We start from the raw sequence: 18063 nt of genomic DNA on the forward strand, positions 1-18063 counted from the left end.
CAAGTAGATTTTATGATCCTAATATAGGTTCTGTGACTTTCTTCCTAAGGTATTAATAGGCATTAGAGTGGGCAGTCCCCGTGGTGCCAAGGCATCAAACACGACCACCTCTGAGTGCAGAGGACTGTCGTTTGCTCTGTTCATCCTGCTTCGCTCCCCGGTCCTGCAGCAGCGGCGTCTCCCCCTGCCTGGGCTGCATGCCACACTGGGCGTCACTTAGTCAGCTGCTGGTGACGTCTGTCATGTGGGCTCTCAGAGATTAATGAATGTCAGGACATATTCTTTTTATTGTTGGTCTCTTGTGAACTGTACCATCCTGATATTGGCAGTATAAGCCCTGCGCTCCGTTTACAGATTATTACCCGGGGAAGAAACCAGTGGGACGGTGCCTCAGGAGCGCCCTGTGTCCCCACCTCACTCCACGAGGACACAGCGTGCTGGCTTCGTGAACCACTGCCTTGTCTCTCTTCACCAACTCCATGTGAGCTCCTGAAGAGCGCAGTCGGCACGTTTCTCTAGGCTGTGGTGGCTGTGCTCCTTCTGATTGTTTCCTTCACTCCCCATTATGTTCATGAGACTCATCCTTGCTGATGCGCGTGGGTCTTCAAGCTTCCCACCGAGGGGTTCTGCTGCTCGATGTCTGAGCTCTTGGCAGTTTAGGGATCCAATAAACACTGCTGTGCACAGAGAGAGGACAGGGTGCAAACGTCCCGGAGTTTGTCCCGGGCACCTGTGTGGCGAGTGGCTGGGCACCGCTGCCCCTCTTCAGCTTTACCAGCTGTCCACTCCCCACTGTTGGAATCCCCTCCACAACCCATGCAGGTTACGGGCTTCATCCACATCCCTCCAATTCCCACTGAGGTTAAACATCTTTCTTTGCTGTTGGCTGGTACGCTTGCCCACTTACAAAACAGTGATTCAAGGCTTCGGCCCAGTTTCCTCCTGCGCTTTTTGAAAAATCATGTTACGGGACTTTCTGGCTATTTAAGTTTAAATTAATTACAATTAAATTAAAAATTCAGTCTAGCCGTATTTCAAGAGCTCGAGACCATCCATGGCTAGCGGTTACAGAACATTTCCATTATCACAAAAGGTAATAAATAGGACAGTGCTGCCACCTGTGTTCTGCATACTAGTTCTTTTTCAATTATTTGTGTTACAATTATCTTCCCACTGTGTGACTTGCCCTTGATCTCTTTATGGTGACTTTGGATAAAACGACCTTGTTAATTTAACCACAGCCACCGTTCCCTCCCTTAGGGTCACAGCTCAGGCCCTTTAGTGACTCCTGAGGTCCTGCCTATCTTTCGATGGTGACCGTTTTCCTATACAATCTTCTAAGACGCCGTAGCTTTTGCCTTTCTCATTGGCTCTTCTGTGCCGGACGCTGTTGTGTCCAGTGACACAGATCTTCCATGAGGACAGGGAGCGGCAGCATCGTCCCTGCAACGCTGCCCCCCTCCCCAGGCCACGTCTGCACACACATGTGCGTCTGCATCTGGGCTCCGGGGCCTGCTCTTGATCCAGCTGCCTGCCCTTACTCCAAACCAGGCCGTCTTCACGACGAGAGCATGATAGTAATTCTTCTTATCCTGGGAGGGCACATCTTCCCACCTCATTCTTCTTTTTTGAGCACATTTTGAGCCCCTGGGCCCTTTAAACTTATACGTAAATTTTAGAATTAGCTTGTTAAATTCCACCAAAAAAACCCTGTTGAAATGACAAGTGTGTTAGCTCTGCAGATCAATTTAAGGTAGGAAGAATTGACACTTTACAACATTTGTTCTGAACCTAAGTAAGGGGATGTTCCTTACTATAATCACAGAAAGAATTGTATTCTATAATCATAAAAATATAATAAATCCTATTTGGAAACGAGATCTATACCAAACCCAAGCTATAAATTATAACCTGTGGATTATATTATTTAATATTAGATACGTTGGATTTGGATTTTATTATTTAATACTAGACACGTTGCCCAGTCCTCCTTAATAAAATATGAAACATACCAATGTAAAACTCTAAAATCCATATTTAGGTCAAGTTTGGTGAGGAAATCGACTGTTACAAAACAGTTGAGCGTGCTGACTTTACCTTGAATAAGTGGGATATAGCGTGCAAGCAGCTTTGCCCGTTTCTTTTCATATCCTTTTTGAGTGATGTCACCTAAAACGACAGTGGCACAAGATGATTATATTTCCTCCAAAGTTCCAAAGTTTTTGAATGAAAAAATAATTCATAATGGAGAAACTGGAAACACTAATATCGCTGTGCACCCACACAACAGAATACTCTTCAGCAGAAAAAAGGAACAAACTGATATGTACAATTTGGACAGAGCTTCCCAAGTGAAAGCAGCCTGGCTCAAAGGGCTACAAACCGAATTACTCCATTTATAGGACATCCTTGAAAAGATAAAACCATAGGGACAGAGCAGATGGTAGTTGCCAAGAGATGGGGGTGCGGGAAGGGCTGACCACAATGGGGGATGAGGGGATTCTCGGGGGTAATGAAGCCGTTCTGTTTTGACGGTGGTGGTGGCCCATGACCATATGTGTTTGTCAAAACCCAACAGAACTACACACCAGGAAGAGTGGATTTTATTGTATGTAAATAATACTTTGATTTTTAAAAAATTGTGATCAGCATCCCCTAAGAGCCTGTCAGAAATGGAGATTCTAAAAAAATTTAATAAAAATTTTTAAAGTTAAAAACAAAGAAAGAGAAGCAGACTCTGAGGCCATCCCCCAGAATGAAGCTGAGCCTGCATTTTCCCAAGATCGCCAAGCGAGTCCCGTGCGGGCTCACGCGTGCAAGTCCTGGTGTAAGGCCACAGTGCATCCCTGGACAAAGACTCGGGAACAGGGACTGCTGTTCTGACAAATGATCATAAAGAAGAACAGCCTAAAGATTTTATTTTATTTTTTATTTATTTGAGACAGAGAGAATGAGAGAGACAGAGAGCACATGAGAGGGGGGAGGGTCAGAGGGAGAAGCAGGCTCCCCGCCGAGCAGGGAGCCCGACACGGGACTCGATCCAGGGACTCCAGGATCATGACCTGAGCCGAAGACAGTCGCTTAACCAACTGAGCCACCCAGGCGCCCCAGAAGAACAGCCTAAGAACGAATTAAAGCAGCCAGGAATAAGACAGGAAGTGTGTCTTCGTGGAAACACTTCTCAAGCTATGTGCACATCTGTTTCCTAGAGAGAACTTGGCATGCTCAACGGGCATCTGTCGGGTCTTCGAGACTTTATTTAGACCAGAAATACATATATTGCAATTTCCACTAGTAGCTTGTTTGGGCAAACCGTCGTTAACAGAAAGCTCTTACTGTTTTGAAGACCTCCTCCCCCCCAGTCCCTGCCCCACCAAACCAGCCCAGGACCAGAGTGCTGGCAGTCAGAGGGGCAGGATCGCTTCCCCGGGGGCCTCATCAAGCATGGCTGTACATGATCTCTTGATGTACAATGATCTGTTGTGTCAAAATGTCTCCCATCTAAGTTAAGACTCGCTGGAAGTCTCTGGGGAGACATTCATACACCATCCTACAGAAGACGAGTTTGGGGTCGGGGAGCACCAGGTCCTGCTCTCCCAGCAGGCGGCTGCTCTGGTCCAGGCCAGACTACCGCAAGCTCCCAGTGGGTCTGCACTGCTTTAACCCCAGCTCCTTCAGCCAGCCCTCCCTGCCAAGCCTCTCTTGTGTATCTCACCTACCCTGCAATTGATTAGCCCCTCTGTCCCTACTTTATTCCCCCACCACCCCTACAGCAAACTAGTCTTTTAATTTGAATTTGTTCTGCAGAATGTACACTGCTTTGTGTCCATGTATTTGTGCTTTACCTGAATGGCATGATATTGCAAATCTCACTCTATTTTTTTCTGCTAAGCACTCCATTTTTAACATCAGCCAGTCCATGACGCAGTGAGCACACTAATCCGCTGCTACCAGCCAGGGCCCTTGGGGTGCACTGTCCTTGCCCTACCCCCTCACTGCACACTCACAGACACCAAGCCTGGCCAGGATAGGATTGTAGGATTTAGCTGCTTTTTTTTTTTAAGATTTTATTTATTTGTCAGAGAGATAGAGAGAGAGAGAGAGAGAGAGCACAAGCAGGGGGAGTGGCAGGCAGAGGGAGAAGCAGTCTTCCTGCTGAGCAAGGAGCCGGATGCAGGACTCAATCCCAGGACCCGGGGATCATGACCTGAGCCGAAGGCAGACGGTTATGCCACCAAGGCATCACTATAGAATTTAGCTTCTTAATGTTTAAATTGTGAACAACTTTAAAGCACATGTATTTTTTTAAAGCAGTATCTACTAAAAAATTATGCTTCTTCTGAAATATATGAAAATATGTAATTAAGACAGATTGAAATGAAAACTATATAGTTACATGACACGAAAACTGATAAACCCCTATTTAAAAGCAGAGCACTGATTTTCCAGGATATTTAAAAGTTAAGTATTCATTTCCTAGAGACAGCTTCTTCTTTGGTTCCCATTTCAAATGAACATTTCCAAGGTGAAGGTGCCAGGGAGCGTTCAGAAATGAAACGCTAGCTCCCTGCTTCATGCCTGTGATATTGCAAAAGTGGTCTTGTGTCTTCTCACTGAACCAGCTGAACATAACCAAGCTACGCATCCTCATGTGTAACAGTTACCGTATTTGTTACATCCAACTTAGACACTGACCCAACACGCCACTGAATGCAAACCTCTCCCCACACAGAGAGCAAAGCGGAATTCCAAAAGACAGTGCAGACACAAAACCAATAAGCTAATAGAAAAGGGACTCAAATCCAAATTTTCTGAACCCAAGTTCAGTAAACACTCAAGAGACAAACAGCAGAGCCAAACTCCCCAGTTGTCTACACAAAACTGGAGTCTCCCTGACCCGACCGCCTTAGGGAATCTCGGTCAGGATAAAGCTCGCCCCTGGCTGTGCACCCAGGTGCCTGGGGGACTCTGGGAAGATGCCAGGGCCCACCCTTCTCTGGTGGTCTGTGGGCTGCTAGCTGTTCTGACCAGCCCTCCAGGCAGGGCTACGGTATGTGGCTCAGGTTGATCTCCACTGCTGCAAACCAAAGTCATTTAGGGTTCCAAAGGCAAAATCGCAAAAAATATCTCCAAATCCCAACCCAGACACCACAGTTCCTAAAAGCCTATTCTCAAAAGCATTCAATAACTCCTTAAGGCCACAGCAACAAGGACATCATATTTGTGATGTGGCCAGGAATAAGACAGGAAGTGTGTCTTCATGGAAATGGCCAACAAATAATGGGAGACAACCTAATTGTCCACCAAAAAAAAAAAAGGAAAAAAATATGCTGCCATACATCATTACTACATACTGTTGGTCCTAAAACAATACCCTGGTATTTGGAAGGTAGGGGATGGGTATCACTTACATAGATTCGTGATATACTACTGGGTAAAAGTAGCAAGTTAAAAACTATATACATAAAGAATGATTTAATTCTGGTAACAAATAAATAAAACTATGCATGTGTGTAAGTGTATATATTTCTGTGTGTGCAAGAAATGTCTGGAAGGGTGCCCAACAAATTATTAATAATGATTTATTTAGCTTGAGGTGGGTGTGAGAAATAGTTTTTACTTCATACACTTCTGAATTCTTTACATTTTTAGCACAATAACTGTAATTAAAAATATATGGAAAATAGTTTGATAATGTACTCTGGTTATATAAGATGTTATTGCAGAAAACTGAATGAATTCTATATACTATTTCTGCAACTTATGAAACTAAAATTATTTCAAAATAAAAAGTTAAAAATACATGGGACAGACTATATAAAATTGGTGTTATTTCTTTTTTAAGTGATAAAATTTGTCCGTGAAACCATCTGGGCATGCAGATTTACTTTCCAGAAGGTTGGCATTTTTTCCCCTTCTATCTTTTATTTTACTTAAAGCTATATATATATGGTTTTTTTTTTTTTTTCCTTTTTTAGAGCAGTCTCAGGTCCACAGCAAAATTGAGGGCAAGGTACAGAGAATTCCCATACACTCTCTGTCCTAACACATGCACAGCCTCCCCCATTATGAATATCCTCCACCAGAGTGGTGTGCTTTGTTTCAACTGACGAACTATATGGATACATACTAATTACCCAAAGTTTAGTTATGGTTCATTCTTGGTGTTGTACATTTTATGAGTTTGGACAAATGGATAATAACATATCCATCATTATGATATCATACAGAGTATTTTCACTGCCCTAAAAATCCTCTGTGCTCTGCCTATTCATCCTTCCCTCACTCCCCAATCCCTGGCAACCACTGATCTTTCTACTGTCTCCACAGTTTTCCAGAATGCCATGGAGTTGTAATCATACAGATTGACTTCCAGATTGACTTCACTTAATGCACTTAAGTTTCTTCCATGTCTTTTCTTGGCTTGACAGCTCATTTCTTTTTAGTGTTGAATAATACCCATTGACTGGATGGACCAATTTATTTATCTGTTCACCTACTGAAGGACATCTTGTTTGCTTCCAAATTTTCTGTAAACAACTGTGTGCGGGTTTTGTGTGGACGTGTGTGCTCATCTCCTTTGGGGAAACATCAGGGAGCGTGATTGCTGGGTCGTATGGGAAGAGCACGTTCCGTTTTGTGAGAGACCACCGAATTGCCTTCCAGGGTGGCTGCCCCATCTGCTTCCCCAGCAGCCGTGAATGAGAGCTCCGATCGCTCCACGTCCTCCCCAGCCCTTGCCGGTGTCCGTGTTCTGGATTGTGGCTGTTCTCGTAGGTGTGCAGCCGAGTTCATCTCCCCGAGGACCTATGACATGGAGCATCTTTTCATATGCTTATTTGCCATCTGTATGTCTTCTCTGGTGAGGCGTCTGTTAAGGTCTTTGGACCATTTTTCCATCAGGTTGTTTGTTTCCTTACTGTTGAGTTTTAAGAGTTTTGTGTGTTTGGGTAACAGTCCTTTATCAACATATGTGTTTTTTGGTAAATATTTTCTCCCAGTCAATGGCTTGTCTTCTCTTACTCTTAACATTGTCTTTTGCAGAGCAGAAGTTTTTATTTTTAACAGAGTGTATATTATTTATGTCATGGACTATGCCTTTGGTGTTGTATCTAGAAGTCATCACCATACCTAAGGTCATCTAGGTTTTCTTCTATGCTATCTTCTAGTTTTACAGTTCTACATTCTTACATTTAGGGATGAGGTCCACTTTGAGTTAACTTTTTGTGAGGGGTCCATACCTAGGTTCACTTTTTACCTGTGCATGTCCAGTTGTTGCAGCACCATTTGTTGGAAAGACCATCTTTGTTCCACTGTATTGCCTTTGTTCTTCTGTCAAAAATCAATTGGCTATATTTATGTGGATCTATTTCTGGCTTCTCTGTTCTGCTCCACTGATCTATTTGTCCTGTTGACAACACCACACTGTCTTGATTACTGTAGCTTCATAGTAAGTCCTGAAATCAGAGTGTCAGTCTTCTTTGTTCATTTCCTTCAAAATTGTGTTGCTATTCTGGGTCTTTTGCCTCTCCCTATAAACTTTAGAACTAGTTTGTCAATATGCACAAAATAACTTGCTGATATTTTGATTGGGACTGCATTTAATCTATTGATCAACTTGGGAAAAACTGACATCTTGACAATATTGTCTTCCTATCCATGAACACAATACCTCTCCACTTATTTAGTTCTTTGATTTCTTTCATCAATATTTCGTAGTTTTCCTCATATAGATCTTGTACATATTTTGTTTGATTTATATCTAAGTATTTAATTTGGGGGGTGCTAATGTAAATGGTATCGTGTTTTTAACTTCAAATTCCACTTGTTCAGGGCTGGTATATGGGCAAGTGATTGACTTTTGCATATTAACCTTGCGTCATGCAACCTTGCTATAACTGTGTATATTAGTTTTGGTGGGAAGGAGAGCTTGTTAATTCTTTTGGATTTTTTTTTAAGATATTATTTATTTATTTATTTGACAGAGAGATAGAGAGCACAAGTAGGCAGAGTGGCAGGCAGAGGGAAAGGGAGAAGCAGGCTCTCTGCTGAGCAGAGAGCCCTACGTAGGGCTCGATCCCAGGACCCTGGGATCATGACCTGAGCCGAAGGCAGCCGCTTAACCAACTGAGCCACCCAGGTGCCCCTCTTTTGGATTTTCTACACGGACAGCCACATTACCTGTAAACAAGGAGTTTTATTTCTTCCTTCGCAATCTATATACCTTTTATTTCCTTTTCTTATCTGATTGTATTAGCTAGAATTTCCACTACAATGTTGACAGTGAATGGTGAGAGGGGTCATCCTTGCCTTATATCTGTTCTTACAGGGAAAGCTTTGAGTTCTTCCCCATTAAGTATGATGTTAGTTGCGGGTGTCTTATATTCTGCTTTATCAACTTGAGGAAGTCCCCCTCTATTCCTAGTTTACTCAGAGTTTTATCGTGAATGGGTGTTGGGTTTTGCCAAACACTTTTTCTGCATCTTTGATATGATCATATGATTTTCTTTCTTTAGCTTGTTGTTGTGATGGATTTCCCATTAACTAACTGATTTTCAAATGCTGAACCAGCCTTACAGACCTGGGATATATCCTGCTTAGATATAGTATATAATTTTTTTATACGTTGTTGGATTCAATTTGCTAATATTTTGAGAACTTTTGCATCTATATTCATGAGAGGTATTGGCCTGTAGTTTTGTCTTCTTGTAATGCCTTTGGTTTTGGTATCAGGGTAATGGGGCCTGATAGAATGAGGCATTCCCTCTGCTTCTATTCTATGAAAAGGACTACAGAGAATTGGTATTCTCTCTTCCTTAAGTGTTTGGTAGAATTCCCCCAATGAACCCCACTGAGCCTAGTGCTTTCTATTTTGAAAGACAATTAATTACTGATTGAATTTCTTTATTAGATATAGGCCTGTTCAGATTGTTTATTTCTTCTTGTGTCAGTTTGACAGATTGTATCTTTCAAGAAGTTGATCTTTTTCATCTAGGATATCAAATTCGGAGGCACAGAGTTGTTCATAGTATTCCTTCATTATCCTTTAGGATCTATTTCTCATACAGATGTTCCAAAGGATCTGTATGATTTCTCCTTTCATTTGTGATATTAGTCATTTGTGTCCTCTCTCCCTCTCTCTCTCTTTTTTTTTACGATTTTATTTATTTATTTGACAGAGAGAGAGAGAGCACGCGCACAAGCAGGGGGAGCAGGAGAGGAAGAAGCAGGCTCCCCACTGAGCAAGGAGCCCGATGTGGGGCTGGATCCCAGGACCCTGGGATCATGACCTGAGCCGAAGGCAGACACTTAACTGACTGAGCCACCCAGGCGCCCCTCTCTCTCTTTTTCTTAATTAGCCTGGCTAAAGGTCTATCAAATCTATCAAATCAGATGATCAAAGAACCAGGTTTTCTATTGATTTCTGATTTTCAGTTTCATTGATTTCTGCTCTAATTCTTATTCTTTCTTTTATTTTATTTACTTTTTATTTAATCTGCTCTTCCTTTTATAGTTTCCTAGGGAAGAATCTTAGGTTACTATCTTTTAAATTGAGATATAATGACATATAACATTATATTAGCTTCAGGTGTACAACACGATTTGATATTTGTATGTATTGTGAAATGAGCACAATTAAGGATAGTCAGTCATCATCACACAGGTACATTTTTTTTTCTTGTGATGAGAACTTTTAAGATCTACTCTTAGTAACTTTCAAATACCGCCAATGTGTTCTCTGTATTAATGAGCTCTGTTTGTTTTGTTAGATTCCACATATAAGTGCGATCATATGGTTTATTTGTCTTTCTCTGCCTAACTTATGTCACTTGGCATAATGCCCTCAATGTCCATCCAGTTACTGACTTTTGATCTTTCTTCTTAATGCCATAGTTTCCCTTTAAATACTGCTTTTGCTGCATCCCACAAATTTAGATAAGTTGTGTTTTTATTTTCATTTAGTTAAAAATATCTCAGAATTTCTCTTTTGATCTGTGTTATTTAGAAGCATGCTTTTTAATCTCTACATATTTTGAGTTCTCTTGGTTATTGATTTTTAGTTCAATCCTGTTGTGGTTTGACAGCAGACATTGTATGATTTCTATTCTTTTAAAATTTGTGAAGATGTGGGCGCCTGGGTGGCTCAGTTGGTTAAGCGACTGCCTTCGGCTCAGGTTATGATCCTGGAGTCCCAGGATCGAGTCCCACATTGGGCTCCCTGCTCGGCGGGGAGTCTGCTTCTCCCTCTGACTCTCCCCCCTCTCATGCTCTATCACTATCTCTCTCAATAAATAAATAAAAATCTTTAAAATAAATAAATAAATAAATTTGTGAAAATGTGTTTTATGGCCCAGAATGTAGTCTCTCTTGGTGAATGCTTCATGTGGGCTTGAGAAGAATGTGTATTCTACTGTTGTTGGATAAAACAGTCTATAGATATCTATTATATCCAGTGGATAGATGATGCTGTTGAATTCAACTGTGTCCTTACTGATTTTCTGCCTGCTGGGTCCTTTTCTGGTAGAGGGGTGTTGAAGTCTCCCACTATGATAGTGGATTCATCTGTTTTCCTTTGCAATTCTACTTGTTTTTGCCTCACATAGTTTGATGTCCCACTGTTAGGCATGTGCACATTAAAGATGCACCCCCAGTCCATCCACCTGCCAGAAGCAAAAGTAAACCCTTTATGGAGAAACACAGAAACATCTAGAGTCAGAAATCATTGCTACGTCTACAGTGTCTGGCCTATAGGCAAAAGGAAGCTGTGACTACAACCCATGAAAACCAACAGATAACAGAAAGATACAGACAGGGAATCCACATAACGGCACTTTAAAATAACCATGATCAATATGTTCAAGGAACTAAAAAGCAGGACTGTGCTCATAAAGTAATATTCAGCAAGTCCAGGATACGGTCCAAAACTGTTGGCCTATGAAGAACCAGGAATATGTTAACTCATGTGGGAAAAGATAATCAGCAGATACCAACACGATGACATAGATACTGGGACATCTGACAAAAGACCTTAAAACAGCTATTATAAAAGCACTCAAATAAGTAATTGCAAACATTCTTGAAAGAAATATTAAAATAGAAAGTGTCAGAAGATATAAAGAAGAACTAAATGGCAATTTTTAAAATAAAAAACCCAGTGGATTGGAAAGGAATAAATAAAACTATCCTCATTTATAGATTGCAAATTGTCTATGTAGAAAATCCCAATAAATCTACAACAAAACTCCTCAAACTAGTAAGTGAATTTAGAAAGGTCACAAACACAAAGTAAACACATAAGAGTCTTATTTCTATATGCTAACAATGTACAATTGAAAACTGAACTTTAAAAAATAATACTATTTACTTTGGGGGCAATAAGCAAGTTCTGGAACCAGACAGAGGTGATAATTGTATGACATTACGAATGTACTTAATGCCACTGAATTGTACATTTTAAAATGATTAAAATGCGGGGTGCTCGGCTGGCTCAGTTGGTAGAGCTTATGACTCTTGATCTCAGGATTGTGAGCTCAAGCCCCAAGTTAGGGGTAGAGTTTACCTAAATAAAATAAAATAAAATGATTTAAATGATAAAAAAAAAAAAAGCAGGACTATGATTTAAAAAAAAGAAAAAAGTAAATTCTATGCCTGAAAAGTTCTGTATCTCAAATCTAGGAATAAATTTAATGAAAGATATATATGACCTCCAAACAGAAACTAAAAACACAGGGCACCTGGGTGGCTCAGTTGGTTAAGTGTCTGACCTGAGCCAAAGTCGTGGGGGGGGTCGTGGGATCGAGCCCCATATGGGTTCCGCACACTCAGTGGGGAGGCTACTTCTCCCTCCCTCTCTGCCCTCCCCCCACTCATGCTCACTTTCTCTGTCTCATAAGTAAATAAACTAAAAGCACTACTGAGGTAAAGTTTAAAAGACCTAAAGAAATGAAGTGATGCAGCATGTTCATGGACCTGCACACTCAATACCATAACAATGTCATTTCTGCCCAGCTGGACCTTTAGAGTCTGAGTAACTATAATCAAAACTCTTGCAGGGTTTTGTGTGTGTGTGTGTGTGTGTGTGTGTGTGTGTGTGTAGAAATAGACAAGCTGATGCTAAAATGTATATGGAAAAATGCAAAGGGCCAAGATTGGCAAATGAAACTTGAGAAATAAAAAGGGGCAGACTTGACCAGACACGGGCATACCATGAGGCTCAGTACAGAGCTCAGTATGACGCTAAGATGGGCAAAGAGAGCAACCAGGCAGCCATCCGTCCTGAGCAGCAGGGGAAGATGGCCTTTTCCACAAATACGCCGGTCAACTGAGTATCCACACGAAACAGAAATGAAATGACTCTCTTCTCACAAAATTCAATTCCAGATAGATTATGCATCTCAATGTGAAAGATCAATAAAGCTCTTAAAAATAATACAAAAGGATATCTTCGTGGCCATGAGGTAGGGAAAGAACTCTTACATAGGACACAAAGATTACGAACCATAAAGGAAAAAACAAACATATTTCAGACCTCCAATATAATTCACGAAGAGGTAATATGGAACAAAAAATAAAAAGAAAACATCTTCTCTAAGTATGTTGCAGACCTTGAGGTGAGCGGATTCATGTCCTGTGGCTGCTGTAACAAATTACCACAAGCCTGGTGGCTTAAATCAAGGAAAATTTATTCACTCATAGTTCTGGGTGCGAGAAGTCCAAAGTCGGTTTCACTGAGCCAGAATCAGGAGACAAAAAGGCCGCACTAACTCTGAAGACTCTAGGGGAGAATCCATTCCTGGGCTCCTGCAGCTTCCCCGACATGGGGCCACATCCCTCCAGTGCCTGCCTCGGTGCCCCTCGCCGCCTCTCCCCGTCCATTTGTGTGCATCCCACCGCCCTCTGCCTCTCTTCTCTAAAAACACCTTTGATGGCACGTAAGTTCCACCCAAAAATCCAGGTAACTCATCTCAAGATCCTCGGTCACATCTACAAAGACCCTTTCTCCAAATATGGCAATGCTCACAGGTTCCAAGGATCATGACACGATTCTGGGGGAACTACCAATAAATGCGTTACAATGAGAGACCAATAAAAACTCTGTGTGGGGGGTCTTTAGAACTGCTATGCTCCCATGAAGAACACGTACTCCCTTGAGTCACTCTGGGAAGGGCGCGCATCTCGGGGTCAACAATGTCAGATTTACCCTAACAATGTGGCTGCCTAGAGAACCTGAATGACCATTTCTATATGCCCATGGTCTCCCAGTGGCACACTGACCTACAGAGTAAGAGAGAAGCTGAGGCCAGGGTAAGCTGATAGTGAGATTCAAACCTGCCCTGACCTGCCCTGGGTCCACTTACTCCAAAACTGAGCCCACTCGGACCCTGTGCTTTCCTCCAGCAGCCATCATTTGAGCATGGCCGGACCGAAGGTGCTCTCCACCCCTCTTCCTGAGCTCTTCCCCGTGCTGACTTGCGTGTGCGCTCCTGGGCCGAGGAGAGCCCTCCTCCACGGGGACGATGGGGCAATGCTGGTGCCAATTTTGCAGATGGGTCATCAGAAAAGACACTCAGGCCCGCATGGCAAATAGTGGTGTATGTCCTCAAACATATGTCAAAACCCACAGAATACACAACACCATAAGGCAACTTACAGAGCCAGGGGGATGAGGTGCCAGCGCGGGTTCACGGAGAGAACGAACACGCTGTGATAGTGGGGGGGCTGTGGACGTGTGGGAAGAGGGGTGCACAGGAACGCTCCGTGCTTTCCACACAGTTTGGCTGTGAACCTAAAACTGCTCTAAAAAATAGTTCACTAATTTAAAAAATATACACTCGGGAAAAAATTAACACACCATGGTGTCATCATGTAAGACTGCCACAAAGCCGTCAGTTAGAATGAGTCAGAGCTATAGGTATTAACATAATCATTACCATAATTCTAAAAACATAATGTTGAGATTAAAAGCAAGTTTCAGAAGGACCCATCCAGATGATTTATGTAAAGTTTTAAACCATGCAAGACTGCACTCTAGACTGTTTAAGGATATATGGAAATGCAATTGATCCAACACCAAGTTCAGGAGGGAGGCCGGGGGAAGGGGACTAGAATCAGAGTGAGCGTGGCCTACATGCTCTCTGTAATGGTTCTTTGCAAAAGATCTGAAGCTAGTATGAGAAAATCTTAATCGGGGCACCTGGGTGGCTCAGTCGTTAAGCGGCTGCCTTCGGCTCGGGTCATGATCCCGGAGTCCTGGGGTCGAGCTCCACATCGGGCTCCCCGCTCGGCAGGAGGCCTGCTTCTCCCTCTCCCACTCCCCCTGCTTGTGTTCCTGCTCTCGCTGTCTCTGTCTCTGTCAAATAAATAAATAAAAAATCTTAAAAAAAAAAAAAAAAGAAAATCTTAATCAAGTGGTAGGTACATGGGTATGTATGATTCTCTCAACTTTTCTATATGTTTGAAAGATTGCAAATATTAGAAAAAAGATTAAACAAGAGGGGCGCCTGGGTGACTCAGTTGGTTAAGCGACTGCCTTTGGCTCAGGTTATGATCCTGGAGTCCCGGGATCGAGTCCCGCGTCGGGCTCCCTGCTCGGCGGGGAGTCTGCTTCTCCCTCTGACCCTACCCCCTCTCATGTGCTCTCTCTCATTCTCTCTCTCTCTCAAATAAATAAATAAAATCTTTAAAAAATAAAAAATAAAAAAAAAGATTAAACAAGAAGCAGTCATCCACACTCAACAGTTTCTGACTGCTCAATGCAAACGTCAGCCTTCTATTCCTCAGTCCTCGTGAGCTTATCTAAATTATCCCATTTAACTGAAGTAAGACCCTGAACATCCATTTAGAACATACAAGGAGATAGACAGCAGTGCCACAGAGAAGGATAACAAGAGTCTCCCATAAAAATACAGCTCTTGGCGGGGCGCCTGGGTAGCTCAGTTGGTTGGGCATCCGACTCCTGATTTTGGCTTGAGTCCTGATCTCGAAGTCATGGGATTGAGCCCTGCGTGGGGCTCTGCGCTTGGTGCAGACTCTGCTTGTCCCTCTCCCTCTGCTCCTCCCCCACCGTGCTCTCTCTCTCTCTCTCTCTCAAGTAGATAAATAAATAAAAGCTTTAAAAAATATACAGCTCTTGGCTAACAAGTTTGTAATACATAAACGTGTAAATAGATAATAAACCTTTTAAAAATAGCAGATGGGCGCCTGGCTGGCTCAGCTGGTAGAGCACCTGACTCTTGATCTCAGCGTCATGAGTTCCAGCCCCACGTTGGGTGTAGAGATTACTTTTAAAAATAAAACACGATAAAATAAAAAAATTAAAGACTCACTCTATTTCAAAAAAAAATTTTTAAATAAATAAAAATGAAAATAGCAGACATTTAATGCAAGAATGCTTTTAAACATTACTTGCTGAGATAAAGTCACACAAGGGTATGATTCTTATTGGACACTCATGATCAGAACTTAGAACACTCTTGCAACTGGAAGGAGAACTTAAATACCATCCACTCTGGTGTTTTTCCAACTTTTCAGTGGCACACATTCTATCCTCCTATTCAAGCGAGCTCTCCTGAGGAGGCTAAGTGGAGCGTCTGCTCTGGTGGAGGCCGGGCCAAGGCCTGCCCTCTAAGCACTGTCCCCCACCAGACGACCGGCCGCCCCTCTAAGGGAGCAGCATGGCAGGCTCCGGAAAACCCCTGGAAACCACACCCTCTCCTCGCTACTACCCTCCCCCCCCAACTCAGCTCCAAGAACACACTGTCCCTCTGCTCCTGGTCTGCCTCATTTCCCATCTTTCCTCCCTGGATGGTGCTCACTGTTCTGAGCTACCTTTCTGACTTTCCAGAATCTACACTGCTATGAATTTCTTCTTCATTTTTAAAATTTTTACCATTTCGGGGCACCTGGCTGGCTCAGTCAGAGGAGCCTGAGACTCTTGATCTCCGGGTCATGAGTTTGAGCCCGACGTTGGTGGTAGAGATTACTTAAATAAGTAAATAAACTTTTAAAAAATTTTAATAGATAAATAAAATTTCTATCATTTCAATGCGATTTCAGAGAGGAGAGTCATCTTTACCTGATGGTGGTCATGAATATCGACCGAACACATCCTCGGTTCCCAGGGACGCTTCTTGTAGTAAAGCCCCTCTTGTGTCCGAGGCACGAGGCCCACACCCCTGCTTCTCCTCCTCCTGGTGTGGCCCCTCTCTGTCTTTCCCTGATGGCTTTGGGTTCCCCAGGGTTTTGTCCCAGGACCTCTTTGCATTACTGAGGTCTCCCTAGAGGGTCATGGTAGTCACTTCAATCATGATTTCCTGCCAATGACTTCAGATTTCCACTGCTAGACAAGCCTTTCTAGAAAGTACCAGTCCTACATATCCAGATGCCCCCTGGACACCCCACACTCTACAGTACGAAACAGACATGTGCTTTCTGAGTTCTTTCTGGACTGTTCTGTGAACAGCTCTGCCATCTTGCAGTCACCCATCTGGGAAACTCAGGAGTCCTCCTAGACCCTCCTCCAATGTCCCCTTCTTCACACTGAAACCTGCAGGGTCTGTGTCAGACCATTCTCTCCGTCCCACGGCCCTAGATCGCTGCAACTCTTTAACTCTTCTGCTCCCGTTTTTATGTTCCTGCAGCCCACTCTCTACGCCCTGCCAGCAAACGTTGCTGTTTATCCTCAAGAGAGAAGAGGAGGAGGGACGGAGAGACAGAGACATAAGAAGGTTCACACGGGAGTATTTCAATTGCTGCTGACTGCCTTTAAAAACACCACTGACTCCATCATCTGTTAAGGAAGACCCACTTCAAATAAAGCACCTAAGAAGAGCCACCCCCTTAGCCCTTTTCCAAAAACAGAAAATCGGCCATCTGTTTTCAAGATTTCATGGGTTCTCGAAAGCACACATGTATCACATTTTAATCTTTCCTGATTTCCCCCATCGTCAAGTGCAGGGGTAGAAAACTGTGTAGGATAGGCTTTGATGGTGTTCCTCACTTCTAATAGAATGCCTTTAAGCAGAGCAGGCGCTTTGCTGGGTCGTCCACACGGGCTGTGCGAATGGTTGCCGTTCTTCCCGTACTGAAGAGTTCTGCCACCACCCTCTGATGATTCTCACCTACGCTAGTGGTCGGTTTGTCCATTCCCACATAACTCAAGACGCCATGTTTGTTTATTTACGGCCACAGTTTTAAAATTAATCTTGGTTATCTGGTAGGGAATGAGCCTTAACTTTGTTCTACTCTTCTTGGCAGTGTGCCCTCACAAATTCTAGGGTCAGACAAAGGACAAATTTAGGAACAACACGCACACTTGCAATACTGAGTATCCTTCTCCACCCAACAACATGGCATGATACGCTCCGCTCCCCTCTTTCTAGTCTGCCAAAGTTCCTCAGTAATATTGTGTGAGTTTCCAAAGGACAGTTGGCACATCTTTTGCTGGACATTCCTGGGCACCATATTAGTTTGTTGCTATTGTGAAAGGTGGGGCTTTTTCCAACGGATTCTTTTAAATCCGTTATTCCTGGTGTGAAGGCATGTTCCCGATTCCACAGGACGGTCCTGCACCCAGCATCAGGGTGGCAATCTCATTAGCTCTGATACTTCACTGATTCTGAGGGATTTGTCTGTGTGAGCAAACCTACGGTTTACAAAGAGTTTTGTCTTTTCCTCACCACTGTAATATTAGTAGAAGTTTAGATGGACAGATCTTTATTACATTCCTAATTTTATGGGAGTATTTTAAAATTTTAAGTTTTAAAGATTTTTTAAAATTTATTTATTTGGCACTGAGCAGAGAGCCTGACCTGGGACTCGACCCCAGGACTCTGACATCATGACCTGAGCTGAAGGCAGACGCTTAACCGACTGAGCCACCCAGGCACCCTTAAAATTTTAAGTTTTAAATTTACATTTTAATTAATTAAAAGTCCATTAAATGGGCCTTTCAGTTTCCCAGTCCCACTAGCCGCATTTCAAGTGCTTCACAGACGCGTGTGACTAGCGGCTGCCGGGGTACTCAGTGGCCGTGGCGGCTGCCGCACAAACCATTTCCACCAG

At 43.0% G+C, this 18063-nt stretch overlaps 1 protein-coding gene across 17 annotated transcripts in view; it reads right to left on the minus strand.

The window, feature by feature from the left end:
* The window catches only part of DIP2A (disco interacting protein 2 homolog A), a 108330-nt gene that overhangs the window by 79711 nt on the left and 10556 nt on the right, over nt 1-18063 (minus strand). For all 17 annotated transcript variants that reach the window (XR_010407175.1, XR_010407176.1, XR_010407173.1 and 14 more), the window contains exon 2: nt 2098-2169. Coding sequence is in view for 12 of the 17 variants with exons in the window: in XM_064577580.1 (XP_064433650.1) it covers nt 2098-2169 (72 nt within the window). In the remaining 5 variants the exon portion in view is untranslated. The remainder of the gene's footprint in view (nt 1-2097; nt 2170-18063) is intronic.

Source organism: Mirounga angustirostris, unplaced genomic scaffold (assembly GCF_029215605.1).
Source record: "Mirounga angustirostris isolate CCGP_5_RB_7025 unplaced genomic scaffold, mMirAng1.0.hap1 SCAF_1, whole genome shotgun sequence".
NCBI lineage: Eukaryota > Metazoa > Chordata > Mammalia > Carnivora > Phocidae > Mirounga > Mirounga angustirostris.